This window comes from Sciurus vulgaris (genome assembly GCF_902686455.1).
Source record: "Sciurus vulgaris genome assembly, chromosome: 2".
Classification (NCBI taxonomy): Eukaryota; Metazoa; Chordata; class Mammalia; order Rodentia; family Sciuridae; genus Sciurus; species Sciurus vulgaris.
Window position 1 is genome coordinate 30,849,120 of NC_136462.1, and position 24,587 is coordinate 30,873,706.

Below are 24,587 nucleotides of genomic sequence, written 5' to 3' on the forward strand. Positions count from 1 at the left end.
GGCTAAGAAACTGAACACACACTTCACAGAAGAAATACAATCAGTCAACAAATACGTGAAAAAATGTTCAACATCTCAGCAATTAGAGAAATGCAAATTAAAACTACACTGAGACTTCCTCTCACTTCAATCAGAATGGCAATTATTAAGAATACAAGTAATGGGCTGGGGATAGCTCAGTCGGTAGAGAGCTTGCCTTGCAAGCACAAGGCCCTGGGTTCGATTCCCAGCACCGCAAAAAAAAAAAAAAAAAAAAAAAAGAATTCAAGTAATGCCAGGTGTGTGGCATACACCTGTAATCCCAGCAACTGGGGAGGCTGAGGCAGGAGGATCGTGAGTTTTAAGCCAGAATCAGCAAAAACAAGGTAATAAGCAACTCGGTGAGACCATATCTCTAAATGATACAGGGAATAGGACAGGAGATATGGCTCAGTGGCCAAGTGTCCCTGAGTTCAATCCCTGGTAACCACCCCAACACAAAAAAAAATTACAAGTAGCAGTAAATGTTGGCAAGGCAAGAATGTGGGGAAAAGGTTCACTACTACTTTGCTGGTAAGACTGCAAAATTGGTGCAACCACTGAGGAAAGCAGTATGGAGATTCCTAAGAAAACCTGGAATGGAACCATCACTTGACTCAGTTATCCCACTCCTCGGCAAATACCCAAAGAACTTAAAATCAGCATTCTTCAGTGATGCAGTCACATCAAGGTTTATAGCAGTTCAATTCACAAATGGCTAAGATATGGAACCAATGTAGGTGCCCTTCAACAGATGAACGGATAAAGAAAATGTGGTACATATACACAATAGATTATTACTCGGTCATAAAAAAGAATGAAATTCTGGCATTTGCTGCTAAATGGATGGAACTGGAGACTATCAGGCTAAGTTAAATAAGTCAATCCCCAAAAAAACCCAAAAGCCAAATGTCCTCTGATATGCAGATACTAACTCACAATAATCAAGGATGGAGGGGTGGGGTGGTGGGATAGAAGTTTACTGGATTAGAGAAAGGGAATGAAGGGATGGGAGGAGGATGGAAATAGGAAAGACAGAATGAATCAAACATAACTTTCCTATGTTCTTATATGAATATACAACCAGGGTAACTCCACATCATGTACAACGACAAGAATGGGAAGTTAATCCGCCAGGTATGTATGATATGTCAAAATACATTCCACTGCCACGTATAACTAAATAAATAAATAAAAAATTAAAAGATAAAGGTCCCTGCTCTTGTGTACAACTTTGAAACCGAGACAGATAATCAGATAATTATAGAGTGAGATAGTACTGTAAAAGGAATAAACAGGATGGTAGAGAACACATGGGATGGGTCTACTTTTGGACAGTATGGCCAGAAAATACCTGAGGAAGTAATATCTGAGCTGAGACTAAAGGATGAAAAGATGTGAAAGGCCTATTGTAAAGGGATTAACTCAGCACAGGAGGGTTGTTCAAACCCTGCACATGCCAAAAAAAAGATTCAGTCTCTGCCTAGTTCCTGAAGATAACCTCTAGGCCCCTGGACAGCCTGTTAAGACTGTCTATATTTTTAAGAGGTCTCAGGTAAAACCAGCTATTTTATGCTAAAAATGTGATCAATGGTGGGGCTTTGGATCACAGTATCAGTTTGGCCTCTGAAGGTGCTAGAGAACAAGGGTCCTGTCTGTGTCCCATCTCCAATAAAAACACTGGACACCAAGGTTGGGTGTGCTTCCCTGGTTGGCAAAACTCTAAGAGTACTGTCAAAACTTGTGGCCAGGAGAATTAAGCACTACCTATACAACTCTGCTGGGAAAGAATAAATGGAAGCTTGTGCCTCTTGCCTCCAGGACCCTGCCTAAGTGCCTTCTTCTATTGCTAAGGTTAATCTGTATCCTTTGACTATAATAAACTATAACCATGAGTATAAAAGCTTTTGGGAGTTCTGTGAATTCTTCCAATGCATTACTGAACCTGACGGTGGTCTTGGGAGCCCCCCAAATCCTGCACACTGAAAACTACAAAATACTGCTAAGAGAAATTAAAGAATAAAAGCAAAAGTAGACAAATGGGACTACACCAAACTTAAAAACTGCACATAACATTACACAATCAACAGATTAAAAAGTAACCTATAAAATGGGAAAAAATACCTACAAAACATATCTAGAAAATGTACTTCACATTCATTTGGAGGGCCACCATAAAAAAACAAACTAGAGGCTAAGGGTTTAGGGTCAGGAGTACAGTGCTCGTCTAGCATGCTTAAGGCCATGGGCTGGATCTCCAGCACTGTGAAATGAACAAACAAAACAAACAAAAACCTCACTAGAAAATTAAAAACAGGCGATGCCATGAAGAAAATGCAACTCCTGTGCATTGCTGATGGGAATGTATAGGAGGAAAATAACATAGAGGGATCTCAAAAATTTAAAAACAGAATTAATATGTAATCCAGCAATCCCAAAGAACTGAGTTGAAAACAGGATCTGAAGAGATATTTGCACACTAATGCTCATCATAGCATTACTCACTATGGTCCAGAATAAGAATCAGCCAAATGTCCATTAGCAAATGGATGAATAAAGAAAATGTGGCAAATAAATACAAGACAATATTATCCAGTCTTAAAAAAGAAAATCCTAGCCTGGTACAGTGATACATGCCTATAGTGCCAGCTATATTCAGAAGGCTGATGTGGCAGGATCACTTGAGCCCAGAGTTCAGGACCAGCCTGGGTAAGCAGTGAGACCCCATCTCAAACGCACAAAAAAGAAAATTCTGTCACCTGCTATAGTAGGGATGAACTTTGAGGACACCATGCTAAGTCACAAAATAAGCAAGTCACAAAAAGACAAATAGTGTTATGACTCCACTTAAATGAGTTAAACAAGGTAGTCAAACTCACAGAAACACAAAGTATAATTGTGACTGCAGAGGTTGGAGGAAGGGGATAAGAGTTGTTGTTCAATGGATACAGGTTCAGTTTTGCATGAAAAAAGTTCTAGTGATCTGGTACACAACAATGTGAATGCAGTTAATACTCAATGGTACATAAAAATGGTTCGGATGTACATTAAAAATAACTATATATTAAAATGGTTAAATCGTACATGTTATTTATCACTTAATCTACAGTTATAGTTCATCATGAAAACCCGGTATTGGCACAAAAATAAACAGACCAATGGAACAGAACAGAGAGCCCAGGAACAGACCCAGACATTAATGAACAAGTGATTTTTACCAAAGATGCAAAGGCACCTGATTGGAGATTATAGTCTTCTTCAAAAAATGGGGCTGAAACAACTGAATGTACATATGGAAAACAAAGAACTTGATCCATACCTCGAATCATATTAAAAAAAAAAATCAACTCAAAATGGATCACAGACTAAAACATAATCTGTTTTTGAGACCAGATCTTGCTATGTTCCCTAGGCTGGCCTTGAACTCCTGGGCTCATGTAATCCTCCTGCATCAGCCTCCCAAGTAGATGAGAGTATAAGCATGTGCCACAATGTGCAGCCACAGCCCTAATGTAAACATGAAACTATAAAGCTTACAGAAAAAAATGAAGGAAAAAACTTTTGAGAATTTGGATTAGGCTAATATTTCTTAAAGAATCCTCAAAAGAATAAACTGATAAAAGGGACTTCATCAATGTTTAAAACTTCTGCTGTTAAAAAAAAAAAAAAAAAAAGGAAAGAAGAAAGGAAGAAAAAAACACCAATTAAAAGACAAGTCAAACACTGGAGAAAAAACTTACCGTGTGTGTGTGTGTGTGTGTGTGTGTGTGTGTGTGTGTGTTATGGAGGACTTGAATCCAGAATATTAAGAACTTTCAAAATCCAATAAAGTTATTTTAAAATAGACAAGAGATTTGAATAGACACTTCACTAAAGATGGTATCAATATGACGAATACATGAAAAGACACTCAACACCAATATTCATTAGAGAAATGTGAATTAAAACCACAATGGGATACTACTACATACATCCTAGAAGGCTAAGAGTTAAAGACTGATTGTGTGAAGTGCTGACAAGATGTGGAGGAACTGGAACTCTTATACATTGCTGGTGGGAACATAAAATTATACAATTTGGAAAATTGGTAGTATCTTAACAAATTAAACATGACCTACCATATTAGTTCATATTCGACTCCTAAGACTTCACCCAAGATAAATGAAAGCATTTGTTCAAAGATTTGTACGTGAATATTCATAGTACTTTGTCTCAACTAGAAAACAACCTAAATGCCCAAACAAGAAAATGGACAAAAACACAAAACACGGTATATACTTAAAATGGAATGCAACTCAAGGATAAAAAGGAATAAACTACATAAACTATTGATATTTAACATTGATAAATATCAAAATAATTATTCTTAATGAAAGAAGCCAGATAAAAGTCTGCATGATTCCATTTGTATAAGATTCTAGGAGACAAAAACCACAATATAGTGACAAAAGTGTGTCAGTGGTTGCCTGGGAAGAGGTGAGGAGAGGAGGAAGAGATTACAAAAGAAATAAGAGGGAACTTTTAGGGTTAATGGGTATGTTCACTATCTTGACTGTTGTGGTGGTTTCAAGGGTATTTACATATGTCAAAACTTAGCAAATTATATACTTTAAATATTTCTAGTTTACTATATGCCAATTAAATCACGATAAAGCAATTTTTAAAATAATGTTTCTTTAACAAAAAGAGGTATATAGGTGTTTTGAAAATTGTAGAATGAGAGGAAGATGATAATAGAAATATGAGAGATTTACAAAATGAAAAATCTTAGTAGCTTAAAATTAGAATGATTTAGGCATAGCATTATTTTCAAGGTTAATTAAAAAAACATTTTGGGGCTGGGGTTGTGGTTCAGTGGTAGAGCACCTGCCTAGCACACATGAAGCACTGGGTTCAATCCTCAGCACCATATAAAAATAAATAAATAAAATAAAGGCATTGTCACAATGGAATATTACTCAGCCTTAAAGAAGAAAAAATTATGGCATTTGCAGGGAAGTGGATGGAGTTGGAGAATATTATGCTAAGCAAAATAAGCCAATCCCCCCAAAAAAGGTCAAATGTTTTCTCTGGTATGTAGAGCTAATCCATAAGGCAGGGAGGATGAATGGAGGAACTTTGGACTGGGCAGAGGGGAGTGAGAGTAGGGAAGGGGACAAGGGGTGGGAAAGATGGTGGAAAGAGACTGACATCATTAACCTAAATACCTGTACGAATGCACAAATAGTATGGACTCTACATCACATACAGAGAAATGAACAGTTGTGCTCCATCCGTGTACAATGAATCAAAGTGCGTTTTGCTGTCATGTATAATCAGAATAAAAATTAAAAAAATAAAGGTATTGTGTCCACCTACAACTCAAAAAAAATTTTTTTAAATCTTTTCATTATGGAAAAAGTTCAAACAAGTACTATCAGAAGTAATCTTGTTTCTCTTCTTCCATCCACTTTATTTTGAGGCAAATCTCAGGTATATCATTTTCTTCATAAATATTTTAGTACGTATTCTTAAAAGATAGGAACTTAAAGGTTTTTGTGTGTAGTTTGATAGCTCATTTCTTTCAAAAAGAGAATTTAAATAAGTTTTAGGTTCACTGCAAAACGAACCAGAAAGTAGGGTTCCCACAAGCCCCTTGTCACACATGTGCATAGCCAGCCCCTTCCACTATCAACAGCATGGCACCAGAGTAGTTCATTTATTACAATGGATGAACCAATACTCACATGTCATTACCACTCAAAGCCCACAGGGGCCCAGTAGGATTCAGTCTTGGTGTACATTCTGCAGGAATGGACAAGCCTGTATGATACCTATCTACCACTGCCAGTACCACACAGGAAAATTTTTACTGCCCTAAAAAACTTGTGCTCCACTCTCTTCCCTAACCCTTGATCTAACCCTGTCTCCACAGTTTTGCTCTTAATGACTATTTTTAAAGCTCAGAAAAACCAGTATTGTAGCCATTATAAGTGATTTTATTTCAATGGCAAAGAGAAAGATTACTACATAAACGCTGTGAGTCTCAAGGAGGGCGAGGTCCTGTGGGAAGGGTGAGTGGGTGGGAGGTTAGTTTCTCAGAGCCAGGTTCCTCAGAGTTTTGGCAGTATTTTATCAGGGCTTCATTTACAGGCATGCACTCTTAGAACATGATGCAAGTACAGGTCCAGCCACACAAGGCCCATGGACCTTCAAATGGGGAGGTTATTTCTCAAGCAACAGAGTATAGAGGTATTTTTAAAACAAAAGTATATCTGTCTGGATTTTTAAAAAATCATTTCTATAAGAAATGTTATAAGCAAAAGTTTATAACACAGAAAGTATCCTCTCTAATTGCATCTGATCCACAATACGAACTTGGTGAGCAACACTTTAAGATGTGTTTTGTTTTGTTTGAGATGGAGTCTTGTCATGTTGCCCAGGCTGGTCTTAAACTCCTGGAATCAAGCAACCCTCAGATTCTCCTTAGCATACTGAGTATCTGGGACTATAGTTGAACACCCCTGTACCTGGCACACTTTTAGATTTTTGTTGTTGTTGTTACTAGGGGGTTGAACACAAGGGTGCTCTATCACTGAGTTACATCCCCAACCCTTTTTCAATTTTATTTTGAGACAGGGTCTCACTGAATTGCTGAGGCTGGCCTTGAACTTATGAAGCTCCTGCTTCAGTCTCCTGTTGCTGGGATTACAGGCATGCACCACCACGCACATTATCGTGTTTAGATTTTATAAAAAATATTCTACAATTTACTTTTTTTTTTTTTTTTTGGTGCTGGGGATCGAACCCAGGGCCTTGTACTTGGCACTCTACTGACTAAGCTATCTCCCCAGCCCCTACAATTTACTTTTATCATTTAATGTATTCAATATCTTTCTATGCTGGACATATAAATATACCTCATTATTAAATATAATAGCAGCATAATAATAATATTGACAATTTTGATAATTTAATGAACAAGTATGTGCTGGACCTATGCTATGAATTATCTTAATCTTAAAATTCTTTAAATTTATTATAAACTGCATTTAAAAGATAAAGAAACAAAAGGTTAACAAGAACAGACAATTTGCCAAAGATCATAGAACTCAGAAGTTCTAGAGTAGAGATTCAAAGTGAGACAATTTAATCAAGAAACCTTTCTGTTAGCCATAACCTTGTACTACTAACTGGAAAAACCCTAAGTAACTAATGCCTCAATGATAAAGATATGAGATCATCTCCAAATTCTCATTGCTACAAATAATGCTTTTTTCCCAGTGTTGAAGATGGAATCTAGGGACACATGATAGGCAAATGTTCTATCACTGAACCATATCCCTAACCCTTAATTAAAATTCTTGTCTATATTTCTTGACAGTCTTATGGTAATGTATTTATAAATTTCTAGAAGAGGAAATGCTGAATCAAAAAGTATTGTCCTGTGTCATTATGCATTATAAGTCCTTGCCCTAATCTGTTTTTTTGACTTTGTTCATGGCAGTTTTTGCCACACTCAAATCTATAATTCTGTGTAACTGAATACAAACTTAGGTACTGATTTTGCAAGGAAAACAAAAACTTATTTTCACAATCCCTCAAATGCTCATGTTTTTCAACATACACACATATAGAGATAGGATACAGTTCAGTGGTAGAGGACTTGCCGAGCATGCACCAGTCCCTGGGTTCAATCCCCAGCATCACAAAAGAAGAAAGAATAATCCTATTTAAGACTTTATTGTTTGGATTTCTACAATTAGAAATGAGGTGTCCTAAGCTTGCACTACTGGATGAATTAGAAGAGTAACTTAACCAAAGGACTGGCAAGTTAAGTGGAAAACTTGAAAACATTTTTAATCACAGGCAATATGTTTCCAACAACACACAGAAGTCCAGCCGGCACCTGCCCAAGCTTTGCGATTCCCTGGAGTCAGAGGTGTAGCCATTCCCTACGCCAAAGAAGGCTGTCATTTCCCCGAAAAACTGACGTAACTGGTTAGAGATAATATTTAACATTTATGGGCTTGTTAGTGTTTCTTGACAAATTTTTACGATATGTGCCTAAGATTTCCCACTATACTGTCAAGCAAAAGCTTGCACAATCTTCTAGAGGTCAACAAGATTTTCAGCTCTTTTTTTCCCCCTCATTTCACTTTGACATAACTAAGGAAACAGATTCATTATTTCAAATAGTACACTGTTAGGATGACGGGACCCGAGATCTAATTCAAAAAATTTTTTTAATTTTTCTCTTCTCAAGGTCCCAATTTATAGGGTTAGGGTTGCGTTTTTGTTTTTTTTTTTTTAATTTTATAGATTTCTCACACTCAAAAATGATCCAGCATCATCCAGGAAATAACACAACTTCTGTTAGTCTGTGATTAGCTAACAATTTACTAAAGTTCTCTGCAGCGAGTGTTTCAACATCTGGAAAGATTATTGTGGTTGACCTTCATTTATAAAGACCAGACACATTTTAATGTCAATTTGGCAGCTGAAGGTAGATTAACATAAATGTTCTTCAGCAATTGCTTTCATATAGCAAATCATTCCTGGTCTTTCAAAAAATGACTGATTATTTTCTACTCTAAATCAAATAGCTATTGACAATTTATTTCCTTAAGGACTAAGAAATGTGCTCAGGATAAACTAATATGAACAGAACACTGAAAATTGAACTTACAAATCTAATTGTTTTTCTCTAATGTCATTTTAGTTCTTTATGCAAACGCAGTTGCTCCCAAATTACAGTTCCTGGAGCAGAAACATTGGCAAAACATGGCAACTGGTCAGACATACAAATTCTGGCCCCATACCAGATGTACAAATCAGGAATTTGGTTTGGGGCCAGAGAATGTTATAACATTTCCTCCAGGAATTGGATTCCAAGGCATATTAAAGTTTGAAAATCAGGCTGTAAGATATAGTTCATAAGGCTTAAATAACAATATAAACTACTTTTGGATTTCTTTCCAAAAATTTTACTCTTCTATATCTTAGAAAAGCAGAACAGTTCTAGCTGATCCACAAAAAGATGTAAATCTATACCAAATCAAAATCATTAATTTTCACTATTGTGAAGTTTACATTTTCAATTTCATTTTGGTGATGGAGGACAGAGAGATATGAGTGGTGGGCACATAAGTTTAAAGGAATAATGCTATAAAATGGGCCCACTGTGCTGACCCCCCATAAGCTTTCTCTTAAAAAAACAATGTTCTTGCATAGGCAGAATTAATATTGTCAAAATGGCCATACTACCAAAAGTGCTATATAGATTCAATGCAATTCCAATTAAAATCCCAATGATGTACCTTACAGAAATAGAGCAAGCAATCATGAAATTCATCTGGAAGAATAAGAAACCCAGAATAGCTAAAGCAATCCTTAGCAGTAAGAGTGAAGCAGGGGGTATCACAATACCAGAACTTCAACTATACTACAAAGCAATAGTAACAAAAACGGCATGGTACTGGCACCAAAATAGACAGGTAGCTCAATGGTACAGAATAGAGGATACGGACACAAACACAAATAAATACAGTTTTCTCATAATAGACAAAGGTGCCAAAAATATGCAATGGAGAAAAGATACTCTCTTCAACAAATGGTGCTGGGAAAACTGGAAATCCATATGCAACAGAATGAAACTAAACCCCTATCTCTCACCCTGCACAAAAATCAACTCACAATGGATCAAGGACCTTGAAATCAGACCAGAGACCCTGCATCTTATAGAAGAAAAAGTAGGTCCAAATCTTCATCTTGTTGGCTTAGGATCAGACTTCCTTAACAGGACTCCCATAGCACAAGAAATAAAAGCAAGAATCGATAACTGGGATAGATTCAAACTAAATAGCTTTCTCTCAGCAAAGGAAACTATCAGCAATGGGAAGAGAGAGCCTACAGAGTGGGAGAATATCTTTGCCACTCATACTTCAGATAGAGCACTAATTTCCAGAATATATAAAGAACTCAAAAAACTCTACACCAAGAATACAAATAACCCAATCAACAAATGGGCTAAGGATATGAACAGACGCTTCACAGAAGATCTACAAGCAATCAACAAACATATGAAAAAATGTTCACCATCTTTAGTAATAAGAGAAATGCAAATCAAACCTACACTAAGATTTCATCTCACCCCAATTAGAATGGCAATCATCAAGAATACAAGCAACAATAGGTGTTGGAGAGGATGTGGGGAAAAAGGTACACTCATACATTGCTGGTGGGGCTGCAAATTAGTGCAGCCACTCTGGAAAGCAGTGTGGAGATTCCTTAGAAAACTTGGAATGGGCCCACCATTTGACCCAGCTATCCCACTTCTTGGTCTATACCCAAAGGACTGAAAATCAGCATACTACAGAGATACAGCCCACATCAATGTTCATAGCTGCTCAATTCACAATAGCCAGACTGTGGAACCAACCTAGATGTCCTTCAGTTGATGAATGGATAAAGAAACTGTGGTATATATATACAATGGAATATTACTCAGCTATAAAGAATAAAAAAATTATGGCATTTGCAGGCAAATGGATGAAATTGGAGAATATCATGCTAAGTGAGATAAGCCAATCTCAAAAAACCAAAGGACAAATGATCTCACTGATAAGGGGATGATGACACATAATGAGGGGTGGGAGGGGGCAGGAATGGAAGAAGGAGGGACTGTATAGAGGGAAAAGAGGGGTGGGAGGGGTGGGGGGGAAGGAAAAAATAACAGAATGAATCAAACATCATTACCCTATGTAAATGTATGATTACGCAAATGGTATGCTGTTACTCCATGTACAAACAGAAACAACATGTATCCCATTTGTTTACAATAAAAATAAATTAAAAAAAAAAAAAAAAAAAGTTAACTGAGCCCGGCATGGTGGTGCACACCTGTAATCCCAGCAGCTCGGGAGGATGAAAAGGATTTTGAGTTCAAAGCCAGCCTCGGCAAAAGTGAGGTGCTAAGCAACTCAGTGAGACCCTGTCTCTAAAAAAAACACAAAATAGGGCTTGGGATGTGGCTCAGTGGTTGCATGCCCCTGAGTTCAATCCCTGGTTCTTCCGCTACAACAAAAATTAATGCATAGAATGATGTGGAACACACTGTGAATCAAGTGTAAGAAAGAATGGAGCAATACCTGCTGGCCTTTCATTTCTTTCCTATAGTTTTGTTTAATATACTTTTGCATTATTAAAATGTTACTTTCTTCATATGAAACTCAGGGGCTTCTTGGTTTTCAGAATTTAAGGTAATTACTAATCAATCGCAAACACCTTACCTAATAGTTTATAAATAATACATGTCATTAACATTATTGGGGAACAGAAGGCCCTAACTTGTAATTTTTAAAATCTACGTAAAATTTTTTTCTCTAAACACAGATTTGTTCAAATCCTGATATCTACTATTTGATAATACCTTTTAAGTGTTTACTGTCCTTCTGCATGAAGTTTATATCACATTATTCATAATATATTCTGCATTTTTAAAAATTTGACAGTATATGATAACCATTGTTTTTAAAATTATTTTTGACATATTTTAATAAAATACAAAAATATTTCATGAAATAAATTATCAGACTATCTTTAAAGCTAATCCTTTATTAATGGTCGACTAGTTTATTTCATGGTTTAACCATTACAAGGGCATAGTGCATATTCTTGCACATACAAATGAATGCGTATTACAGAATTAATTTACTTTTATGCAAGAGCTAAGGATTTAAATTAGAGAAGTATATCATTATATATTTATGAGATAAAAATTATTGTATCTTAGACATTACTCTTACATACTTAGGAAAATAAAAGTCAACATGCCTCATTGTGCATGTTATTTCTGTTTTTTTATCTCTGAAACAGATTTTCAATAAAAGATAAGAGAAAAATGTTTCAAGCATTTTCTAAAAAATAAAACTAGGTCATTAAAAGTTAAAAAAAAAAAAAAAAAAAACCAAAGGAATGTGAATATAGACTTTACTTAATGATAATGTATCAACATCAGTTCACTAATTGTAACAGTTACCATACTAATGTTAAGATGTTAACAGAGGAAATTGGCATATATGGGAAAACTGTACTATTTCTCATTTTTTTGTGTAAATTAAAACCATCTAAAAATATAGTCTATTAAATAAAAATTTTAAAAGTTAAAAAAAAAAACAATTTACTTGTAGCCCTGCCTGGCTTAAATCCACAAGTATGTTATATTCTGCAGCAAACAACCTGTTATCTGCAGGAGAAATGCAGGGCTGAAATGACTATAAGAACATGATATCCTAAACAGGGGGACTTGTGTGACCCTTACACAGACCAGATCCCAGAACTCAGGCAGATAAGGATAATTCCCCCTAACTATAAAATGTGTAAGAACAGGTTCTAATTAGAGCCAGCCAGCACAGTAAAGTGACCTCAAGTTGTTATGGCAGTGGTTATCTGGCTAGTCAAAAGTCAAGACCAAGACCAGGTGGGACTCTCTGGAAACTTCGATGGGATCCCCAATAAAACTGGAGGGCAGGAGAGAAGCACTGCCCCTCACCTCTCTGCGAGGACCCACTCTCTCCCTTAAGAGTATCTGTCCCCTTTTCCCCTTTCCTATCTCTTCTAATAAATTCATGCCTGCTACTCTGGGCAACATGTCTGAAATCTTTGTGGTTTGATCACAAGAATCAGGTTTGAAGGAGGTCTCTGTGTTGCCTCAGTCTCCTGGCAGATTCCAGTCCTGTAACAGTCTGGATTCAGCATATTCTATATCTGCAGAAATGGAATGGAGGCTGACATCTAGCAAAAGTATGACAAGTCAAGGAAAAAGATCTGTCAAAATTTTGCAACAGAAAAATAAAACCCTATAAATTACTTTAATATAGAGAAAGTAAATCAAAGGATTATGACAGATAAAAATCTATTGTCTACTGATAGACAAACTATAGAAAAATGCCCAATGTTCTTATGAGAGTTATTTTAATACCCAATTTATAAACAAAGAAGTTGAGCTATTTCACAACTTGTGCATTTTGCCCTTTTTCAGAAACAGCTGAATCATTATTCAGTCTATCTTCTAGTTTCCAGTCCCTGAAGACACAGTCAACCAAAAGCCAAAACTAATTGAAGGCCATGCTAGCTTATAGTTGGAGGAGGAAGGTAAAGGAATGGAAGACGGTGAAACCTTCACCTGGATGCCATCTCTAGGGAAGCAAGATGCATATTCCTGAGGGAAAATAATAAAATGGATTCTTCACTGGGCTCTTGTGACAGATCAAGCTATCAGTTGATACATGTTCTACATAACAATTAGAGATGTGCCCCACATCTTGAGAGCAGTGCAGATACAACATGGCAGCCAGAGCAGGGATATGAGATGGCTAAGGAAGTGCACCCCAAGAAGACGGAGCCCAAAAAACCTCTGTGGAAAAGACGAAGTTCTTAGCAATTGATATGATTCACTTCAGACTTATTTGCAGTTATCAAATCTTAAAATTTCTCTTACTAGCATGAGGGAAAAACTTCAAAACTTCTTTGTTCTTTTGTTGGGAGATTTGTATTGGTGTCCATTAAAATCTAAAGGCAGCTCAGAAATAAACTTTGCTTTTAGGGGATTTACCTCCTAGATTTGGTGAACAAACACTAAAAAGTAAAAGAATTCCAAAAAGTGAAACAATGAGAACAACGCAACGACCCCTCTTATCTGGCACTGGCAGGGATCAAGATGTTTTATAAGGGTTAGTTTTTCAGATAATCAAAACTTAAAGGATAATGCAAATACCTTAAAGTTTTTTGATATAAATTTTCTATAAATGCATTATAAACATTTCAATCTTTTATTTTTGTTTTTGGTGTTGGAGATAGAAACCAGTTGCTCATGCTAAGCCCACATTATACCACTAAACTATACACTCGGCCCCTCAGTTCTTTTAAAAATAGAGACTAAAAGACATAACTGAAGCTTTTATTGATGACAAGGGATAATATGAACTCCAATTACCAAAAAGGGTGCCCTCAAGTGGTCCACAATATCAAGCTTTTTTGATTTCTTTACATCAGCTGTTCTAACTTCCCCATTGTTCCACTCTGACATCAGAGAAGCCCTTGAATGGCTGCCTTCTTTCCACAGACTCCTCAGATAGCATACTGCCTTTCTGTGACTCTTCCTCATATTAAAAAAATTTTCCTTTTCTAACATTTTTTTTTTTAAATTATGAGATGAGGCAACTGTATGATAGAACCTTTGGAAAATAAAAGGGAAAACTGTCAAGATTACCCATCTTCTTCTCCTCTTATTTTTCCAGTATACACAAATGATACAATGACGGAATAGTTGAACAGATGACTACATAGAAATTTTGGGTTGAATACTTTAGTTCAGTCTTTGTAAGATACAAAAAGGATGTGTTTCTTTTCTTTTCTTTTTTCCATATTAGGGATGCCAAATCTATAATAAATATTTTTCTTAAACTTTTTTTACGGGGGGGAAGGCGTTTACAGGGAATTGAACCTGGGGGTGCTTTACCACTGAGCAGCATTCCCCAGACCTTTTTATTTATTTTTATTTTGAGACCGGGTCTTGCTAAGATGCTGACAATCTCCCTAAGTTGCCCAAGCTGACCACAAACTTGCAATCCTCCTGCCTCAGCCTCTTGAGTCACTGGGATTACAGGCAAGCACCACCATGTCCAGCTCTTAAACTATTTTTAATTGAAAAACTATGAATATATTCATCATCATCATCACCATCATTATTTTTATCTTTTTGCAGTACTACAGATTGAACCCAGGGGTTCTCTACCACTGAGCTATACCCCAGTACTTTTTCTAATTTTATTTTTGAGGCAGTATCTTGCTAAATTTCCCAGGCTGATGCAGAATTTATGATCCTTTTGTCTTGGCCTCCCAAATAGCTGGAATTACAGGAATGTGTGGATTACAGGAATGTGCCACCAAACCCAGCTAAGTACGTACACATTTTTAAAGATCAATTCTCTTACTTAAAACATTTAAACTATGCACCATAAACAAAAGGAAACTAAGACTCAGAAAAAATATATGAAAAGCATACACTCAACATGAGATAAGTACCCCCCCACCAAAAAATATCTATTCTATAAAATCAGTAAGAAAAACAATGGGCAATGGCAATGGGCAAATAACATAAAGGCACAATTCACGAAAAGAGAAAACAGAAGTGTCCCATAAGCATAAGGAAAAAGTTCAAACTTCCCAGGTTTCGGCACCAACAACCCCCCCCCCAAAACCAAAAAAACAAACAAATTAAAAAAAGAAAGAAAAGTAAAGAAAAAAGTTCAACCTTATTCATAATTAGGAACATACAATTTAAAGAGCATGAAGGCTGGGAGTACAGCTCATTGGTAGAGTGCATGCTCAGTAGGCACAAGGCCCTGGGTTCAATCCCAGCACCAAAAATAAAAAATATAAATAAGATACCATTTTAAGTCCATCAAACAGGCAATAATTTCGACAATATCCATGACTATCAAGGATGTTAAAGAAAGGACTCTACAATATAATCTGAAAATTTATGGCATTTGCTAGTAAATGGATGGAACATGAGGATATCCTGCTAAGTGAAATAAGTCAATTCCAAAAAACCAAAGTTGAATGTTCTCTGATATGCAGACGCTGACTCACAATAGGTGGGGGGGGGGGGGGGCGGTTTCACCAGATTGGACAGCGGGGAATGGGCAGGGGGATGGGAAAGGGAAAGACAGTAGAATGAATCTGACATAACTCCACATCATGTACAACCACAAGAATGGGAAGTTATACTTCATGTATGTCTGATATGTCAAAGTACATTCTACTATCATGTGTAACTAAAAAGGACAAATACAAAATAAATATGCTCCTGACATAAAATTATCTTGGAGAGCACTCTGGCAATTGTAAATATAGTTTAAGATCCATACACCGAATCACAAAAACTATTCTTAAGAAACACGTGCCCAAGGATTAATGAATCAGAATGTCACTGCAGCACTGCTAGCTACTGTGAAAATTGGAAAATACCAAATATTCATAAACACTAATTTTTATATTTACACGAGAAAATGAAGAACTACATGTATATATGCATAAATTCCCAAAACTAAACATATATTTACATGTTTAAATTTCAAAGACATAGGAACTTCCCTTTACAACTTTTACACACATTTATATAGTTTTAAAACATGCATAGTGTTATTTAATAAAAATTATTTATGTATATGAAGAGAATTTTGAGATTATCTAGTAAATCATCTACTTTTACAGATAAGAAAAGTGAGGAATCCTAAACCATCAGAATGTAAAAAATTTCCAGGCCATCTAATCCTCTAGTTTGTCTATTCTATGGATTATCCCTCTGAAGATCTCGCTGGTAACTGATCAGCCCTTCGCGCCTGCTTTTAGTTACAAGTACACACTAGCCCAGGAGGCAGCCCCTGCAGAGCTTATAGCTAGCCTTGTTTTCCTTCATTCTGGCTCTACCTTCTAAAAATCCTACCAATTCTCTAATCATCTCACAAGACTTCAGTGGAGTCTGCACTTAATCTGTAATGATTAGCTAATGGGTTAGCAGGTAAATTTGATGTCTCTGTGTGTAACCAGTGAAGAGTCTCCATGTCTCATGCCACGTATCACAGCCCTTACCTGACTCCCTCCTTTGAACTCAGGACTTTTCTACTTAATCCTCACATTGTGCAATCGTTTGTCAAAGAACATTTACTAAGCACTGTCAGGAACTGTACAAGATACTGGGAAAAGTAAATAAAATGCACTCAGCCCATAGAAGACTAAGAGCAAGAGCAAGACAGGTAAAATGTGAACTGTGACATGCTTCAGGATGTTAGAGAAGGCTTCAATTGAGGAGGTGATATCTGAGCCAGGAAGGAAATGCATCAACATCTATGTCTTAAACAGCCTTGCAAAGCTGAGAGTGTAGATGAGTGGTAGAGCTCTTGACTAGTATGAAGGAAGCCATGGGTTTGATCTCCAGTACCAAGGGGAAAAAAAAAAAAAACACTCGCCGTGTGTACCCCAGCACCAAAGGGTACAGTGCTTTGCCCTCAGTTGAAGTTCACAAATACATACATTTAGCATAATAGAAAAAGCCTACCCCTCCCCTTTAGCATCTCTTGGAAGTGAGAAGGATGAAATCTGAACCCACAATCTGGCAAGGGAAGTTTCAGAGGCTGACACTGTACCTGGCTACGTACAGAATTGCTCAGGTGGTTGTCCTCAGACATCTGTGCATTCTGGAAATAGGACAAGGGTGCAGGTAACTCTGTCATTGGAGCAACTGTATAGAAATACTTTTTCACAGAAAACAAAGCTTCTTGGGGCTCTGAAAGGGAAAAACAGAACTTTTGCATTACAATTATACTTTCATTTTTTAAACTCTTTCAAAAATTAAATTCAACAAAAACAAACCTTTCTTTCATGTGTTCTCCTCCAAGCCAAGCTGTCTAAGGACCTCGAAGGCTGTTGTCACTTGCAGGCTCCCGTATCAGATCTGAAATGGGATTTAACCAAGTCACCCCCTAGTTGGTCAAGTCCTAAAAAATCAGTTCATACTAATTAAATACAAGGCCAACTTGCAAACCAGAAATGTGATAATTTGCCATGACCTGTGACTGAGAGAAGTACTATCAGCTCAAGGCACCTCTTTTGACAATGAGTTCTCAAATACAAAGATACTCAACTACTTCAGATTAAAAGCAAAGAGAGAAGATTTTAAGGAAGGTTTAACACTTCTTTTTCCATGCTAACCATTCCAATCAATATACAGAGTGCATGTGGTAGCGGGGATTCAACTGAGGGGTGTGTTATCACTGAGCTACATCTGCAGCCCTCTTTATTTTGAGACAGGGTCTCCCTAAATTGCCCATGCGGGCTTCTAACTTGCGATCCTCTTGCCTCAGTCTCCTGAGCTACTGGGATTAAAGGCATGTCCCACTGCAACTTAATTTTTATATCTTCATGTCTATGGGCTAGGGGTGCGGCTTGGTGGTGGAACATTTGCATGCATGATGCCCTGGGTTCAAACCCCATTACAAAAACAAAACAAAATATTTGTATAGTTATTTTTAATTTTGCAAAATTCTATTATCTTATCCTAATACAATGCCCCAAGGCACAGTTGACAAGTAACATGTTTTGTAAAAGCAGAGAAAAGGTTAGGGTATAGTTCAATGGCAAAGCGTGCACTTAGAATGCTTCGGGCCCTGGGTTCATTCCCCAGCACCAAAAAAAAGTCAATAAAATAAAAATTAAAAAATAGAAAGGGACCCAGAGAAATTCAGTGACTTGCTTAAGGACATACAGTCAGGCAGAAGAGGACAAGAATCACAGACTTCTGACTCCCAGCCCCAGGTCTCTTCTTTGCCACCTGGCACAGCTCCTTACAGACACGACTGTCTCTCACACTTCAGCCTTGTAGAGGCCACATTCCAATTTGCCTGGCTGCCTTTAGTTCTGCCAGTCAATCCTTTAGGACTTCAACTTTGCCTTTTCATAGATACTCTTCAGAAATACAGAAGAGAAAGATCTGTTTACATACCTAAGAAGTATCCTGGACTATATTAATATATAATATCTAAAACATTATTATAGAGGTTAGCAGTGTAACTTAGGGATAGAGCAACTGCCTAGCCTGAATGAGGCCCTGGGTTCAGCCCCCAACACCACAAAACCAAACACAACAAAACAAAACAAAACATTATCATGTATATATTTACATTAAAAAGCATCTTGTCAATGTCCTGTTTCAACTTCAGGATTCTCTACCCTCTAAATATTTCATTTTTTTTTTCTTCTAATGATTTGTCATAAAAAATGCATAAAGCACCTTTTCCTTTTAGTAAAAAATTAGCCCTCATTTACCTATATTTGGGTCATTCAATCATGAGGGTCACAGGGTGATGGGGACCTAACCCAGGGCCTCCTGCATGCTAGGGCACCTGCACTACCACTGAGCCACACCCTTGGTCCCTCATGTCGACCTCCCAACCAACTAGGCTTTCCTGTCTATCCTACATGCTCTTATATACCATGTCCACCATTCTCCTCCCTTCCCCTCAGCCTACAGCCAGCAGGCATGGGATCCGGGAGTTGCAAATTAGCATTAAGATATAATCAATGTAAATGTTTTAAAATAAAATGAACTGAAAATGCAGAGACAACAATTACTTCAATTTAAAACTCCAAATCAATTTCTGTAGGAGTAAATCTATATTTAGAGCTATTCATACCTTTGGTTTTATCTTTGAATACAGACAAAATAAAAATCTATCAATATGCTATTAGCATACTCAAAAGAGAGGTAGATAGAACAGCTGTTTTTAAAGAACATAAGTATTCAAAGTAAATGTCTTCACCTTAAATCCCTAGATTTTATTTATTTTTTATTTTTTATTTATTTATTTATTTTGGTTTTTTTTATTTTTTGGTTCAGGGATTTTATAGTAATAAGGGTTAAGGTATACTGCACTGATTTTTATTAGTAAAACCTACTGCTTACAAGTAAATGAGATCCTCAACTTCAATAATTGCTCTAACTATAAATTAAAACCTAAAGTGCCAAAACCATTCTCCATATATAGTCCCAGTATTTATTTTTTTAAAAGCTGTAATGAGGTCTGATCATTTTGATTCAAAGTTTCCATTTTTTATCTTTATGCAGGATCTTTTCAACTATTACTAGACCCCCATAATCATCACTATAGATGATATAAACTGATCATCATACCTAAGTTTTTTCAGACAAATCTTACAAGAATTATCAATAATAAGGTAGTGGCTTTAGCATATCAATACTATTTTCAAAGTTATTTTCACAATCATTATTCCATTTGATTCTTAAGAAAAACATGAGGAAAAGAAAATCTGTATATTCATGTAAAAAAATCAAGAACAAAAAATCAAACAACAAATAAAAAACTCTTAGGGAAGATGAAGGCATTTGCCTGAGCTGGTTAAGAAGCAAGTGAATTAGAAAGTCAGTTCTAGAACCCAAGCCATTGGATGTCTAATCCAGGGGTGTTCCAGTCACCCAGAGAAATTGCAGGCCTCCCCTGATGCTCTGAAGATCACAATGTTACAGGGGGAGCATCCCTGGAAGAGTTGGCTTCACATGGAGCTCAGAAGGAAGCAGAGGCAGGCAGCAGGGACCAGTCAGGCCTGGAGAACAAACACATACTGTTGGTACAAAGGGGTAGGCCAAGCAGAGTTGATTCTGGTCCAGTAGCAGCTGAAAGCAATTGATGACTGCATGGAGAAGGTCAATGACCCCACTGTTCAGGCAGCATGACAAAAGGCACTCTTAGATTTTATAACATTTTCAGCTCAGCCCTCTGAACCCAAAAGGATAGTAGCTGGGAAGAGAGGATCTTTCATGTGACCTGCACTGCAGAAGGAGGAGGAGGGACAGAAGTCCATAGTGCTTGCCTCTCTGGCCACCTGTGGAGACTGACAGAGGGCAGCACTTGAATTCACTGCCATCCATTTCCTTTCTCTCAAAACACTTGCTCAAGCAGACCAAAAGGAGAGAAAATGTTGTCCCAGGAGCAATGAGAATTTCCTCCTACTTTACAAAAAAAGACTAAAAAAGCCCCAGGAGAACCACAAATAACCTTAAAGCTTAGAGAAGAAAAATCTGTCCAATTGGATACCTTCTCTGTCCTTCAGCACTCCAGAAAGAAACATATATATATACACACACACACACACACACATATATACACACACATACATACATATATATACACACACATGTACATATATATATTTCCCTCCCTTTCACTACATTTCCAAGGTAACAACTAAATCTCAAGCTCCTATAGAACACCAGTTACTTAATTTTTTGTACCATTTCTTTCTTCACTTGGAGATAAACAAAAACTGGTACTGTACAGAAATATCTTCATGAGACTTAGTCATGAGCTGCTCTACCACAAATGGTTTGTGATTTGTTTTTAATGGCTAAGCCACTTGAACAGTTTCTATTTCACTTAGAAAGGCTACAAGTATTTTTTGCCACATCTGCATTGTAATGCTAAAAAGTTTTTAAGGACCAAATCAGTTTCTGACTGATACTAAAGAAAGTATTTCATCACTCTTGGCGTCACTTTGACAGCTCCTCCCTGACCGGCAGTTCAAGTTCTGATTACACAGGTGGGTGGAGAAAGCCTCTATTTGATTATTTAAAGACTCACATGCAGCAATAAATGTAACCACACTCTAAACAGTATTTTGTAATTGAAATTAATAAAAAAATAATTTAAAATTAAACACTTTAGGGTCACATCCTGGGAAGACTTCTGAATTTTAAGAGGTTAAGAGTAAATCATTTGCCAGCCTCTGAAGAGTTTTTCAAAGTGGTAAGTGCTAAAAAGAGCAAGGACAGTGATGCAGCCTATTTAGTGAATTTCTCTGCCTCCTTCCATCCCACTCCACCTCTGTGAACCATCTGTGATAGATTAGATTATTATTCACCAAATATTCACTCCCTTTCCTAGCATCCCCAGGGAAAGACAAACAGCCCTCCATATCCTCAGGTCCAGCATCCTCAGATTCAACCAATCAGACAGAAAATATCTGACAATAAAAGAATTGTCCATACTGAACACTTATGGACTTTACTGTTATTATTCCCTAAAGAACACAACTATTTACATAGCATGTACATTATATTAGGTAGAATCTAGAGATGATTTAAAGTATACAGGAAGATGTGTGTAGGTTATATACAAATACAACACCGTTTTATATAAGCTCTTGAGCATTCTCAGATGGTGAGAGGCATTTCTCTTTTTGCAAAGTTAAGGTGAAAAGTTTAGATACCAATTGATTAATTATAGTTGGGTTTTGTTAGTTTGTTTGTTTGTACGTACCAGGGATTGAACCCAGAGGCACTTTAAAACTGAGCTACATCCCTAGCCCTTTTTTATTTTGAGACAGGGTCTCATTGAGTTGCTTAGGGACTCACTAAGTTTTTGAGGCTGGCCTCAAGCTTGTGATGCTCCTGCCTCAAGTCTCTGGAGTTGCTGGGATTACAGGTGTGCACCACCTGGCTGTCTTGTACTTCTGCTGTTGTCTTGAGCTCACCATGCTCCTGCCCCTTCAGCTGGGCTGGGGGCCCCAGAATAAGACAGGCAAATCAGAATGGTCCCACATTATTCACACACCTACATCTTGAAGCAGAGCTTTGAGTGAGAATAAATGCTCTAAGCTGCTGAGTTTGGGGGAGGTAAGCTGTGTAGAGTTACTGTAGCAACTTGTTTTAAAATAATGGTGATGCTGGCTCAGAGGATGCAACAAAGATGAACTAAGAAAACCCATAATCCCTTATCTGAACCCTTAGGGCTGTGATTACGATTCAGATTTTTTGGTTTTTGTAAAGGACACATGACACAAATACCACATTATATAGATTCCCCACAGTCTTAGGAACACAAAACCAAGCACATTATTAAGACTACAGTGAAACATATGAATGGACTTTTTTATTTTTATTTTTCCTTGTTTTATGTACTGGGAGTTGAGCCCAGGGGCACTTTACCACCGAGCTACACTGCCAGCCCTTTTTATTTTTTATTTTATGATAGGTCCCACTAAATTGCCCAGGCTGGCCTTGAACGTGTGGTCCTCCTGCCTCACCCTCCCAAGCAGCTGGGATAACAGGCATGGACCGCCATGTCTGGCTAAACTGTAACAGATACTGGGGATACTATGAATTCTGATATTGCTTTTATCTACCTAAGGAGCTTACTATCTAGGAGGGAAGACAAACGAGTAAATTTTATATTGACTACACACTGAAACAAAAACGGTAGATATTAGGTCAATAAAATACCATTCAAATTAATTCCACCTGTTTGTTGTTACCTTTAAAAATGTCTATTCCAAAATTTAAAATTAACATTTCTGGCTCACATTATGTTTCTACTGAACAGTGCTGCTCTAAATTTCTGTTCTTTCTACTACACCAGGCCTAACCTTTGAAATCCCTGACAGTATCTTCCTTCCTGAAGCTTCCCTCCCCTCCTCAGCTTTTTTGACATTGCACTATTGTGGTTCCCCTCCTACCACACTCATTCTCCTCAGCTGCCTCCTCACTCTGTTCCGCCCCCTCATTATAAAATGTTCCCTAGTCTGTCTTTGGCCTCCTCCTTCCTTTCCTTCTTTTAGGTATATCCGCCACTATTCCACCATTAACTGGTAGTGACTCAGGTTTACTGCTTCTTTGCTGGCCACAGGACACTTCACCTGCTGACACTTTAAAAGTGACACTTCCAAACCACTTCCTGGTCCTGCTTTTTTAGTTCTTTCCTCCTAACTTCCTCACTTCTGAGATACTGACTCCTATCCCGTACACTTAAAACCTCCTAATCAACTTCACATGTCATTCCTGCTCAACTGGTTTATGTCAGTTCAGGGTTTATTTTTCTTCTCTTCTAAGTTATTTGAACACCGCAGACTGAACTTTCATTATATCTCACCTGAATTAACCAAGAGTCACCTCAATTCTCTTAGCCGTTCAGCCTCCACTACCAAACTGATGTACCTAAAGCAAAGTTCTTAAGCACAACAGTGCCACGAATATGAAAAGAATGAGAGAAGAAAAAGCAAATAATGCAGACACATGCCAGCATCAGACACATGCTTCGTGACAGTCCCGATCAAGGAAAAAGCAACAGACCGGCTTTCCGCGTGGCAAGCGAGGCGTGAGGTACTTGGCCCTGAGTGCCACTCACTTCTAGACAAGGACACAGGGCACGAGGCGCGAGAGTTTCACCAGTTGCTCAAGCCGACCCAGCTCGGCCCAGGGCGCTTCCTCTTTCTCCTGCTCCATTCCAGGGAAGACAGTCAATCCCTGTCCCAAGCACCTGCGCCCGGAGGTGCCTTCGGGAAGACAGCATTTCCGGGCCAAAGCTCGGAGGGGAAACTTCAACCTGACCGTGCGCTCCGCCGGGAGCCCAAGAAACCGGCCGCCCCTCCTTGTTTCCCACGCGGGGCTCCTCGGTCTCCACCCGGCCGCGCCCCGCCCCTCATCCTCGAGGACACCGGCTCCGCAACCCGAGGCGACAAAGGACCGGGCCTTGTCTACGGCCGCCTCTGTCCACACCAGGTCGGGGACACCTTTCTTTCCCCAGATTCTCGACCACGCACCTTCTCTTTCCCGGTAGCCGCAACCCGCTCCCAGCCGAGGCTCCTTCCCCAGCGGCCGCTGTTTTGTTTCCGATGTGAAATCGCGGCCCCCTGAGCTGCCCGTCCCAGGCCCCGCCCTAGAGGCCTCACATGTCGTCACTTCCGGCCCTGGCGACGTTGGCTGCTTGCCCCAGCGGGCGGAGCTTCCGGCTGTGCGCGAGGACTGCGGAGGTGGGGGGATTCCTGCAGTACAACCCGCCTAGCGCACCCGGAGCAACCGGGTTAGGGTGCTGGCGTGGGTCGGAGATAGTAAGGGATCCGAGGTTCCTCTGTAGCGGAGGACTAAAGTTTCTACGTGGACCGGGTCTAGCGTGTTTCTCCCAACCTTCAAGTGATAACATCTCAAAATTTTCTCTGTAGTACCTGTTTGTAGT

At 38.2% G+C, this 24,587-nt stretch overlaps 1 protein-coding gene across 3 annotated transcripts in view; it reads right to left on the reverse strand.

Moving 5' to 3' along the window:
• Positions 1-24,323, reverse strand: part of PSEN1 (presenilin 1) — a 63,785-nt gene extending 39,462 nt beyond the window's left edge. The window contains exons 1-3 of one of the 3 annotated variants that reach the window (XM_079129830.1): positions 24,175-24,323; positions 17,437-17,518; positions 17,223-17,350 (exon numbers count right to left, since the gene is read on the reverse strand). In XM_079129830.1, the coding sequence (XP_078985956.1) occupies positions 17,223-17,297 (75 nt within the window). In that variant the 5' untranslated portion in view covers positions 17,298-17,350; positions 17,437-17,518; positions 24,175-24,323. Of the gene's footprint in view, positions 1-17,210; positions 17,351-17,436; positions 17,562-24,174 lie in introns of all 3 variants that reach the window. The other 2 variants (XM_079129828.1, XM_079129829.1) reach the window with 2 other exon arrangements.
• Between the last annotated feature and the right edge of the window lie 264 nt (positions 24,324-24,587).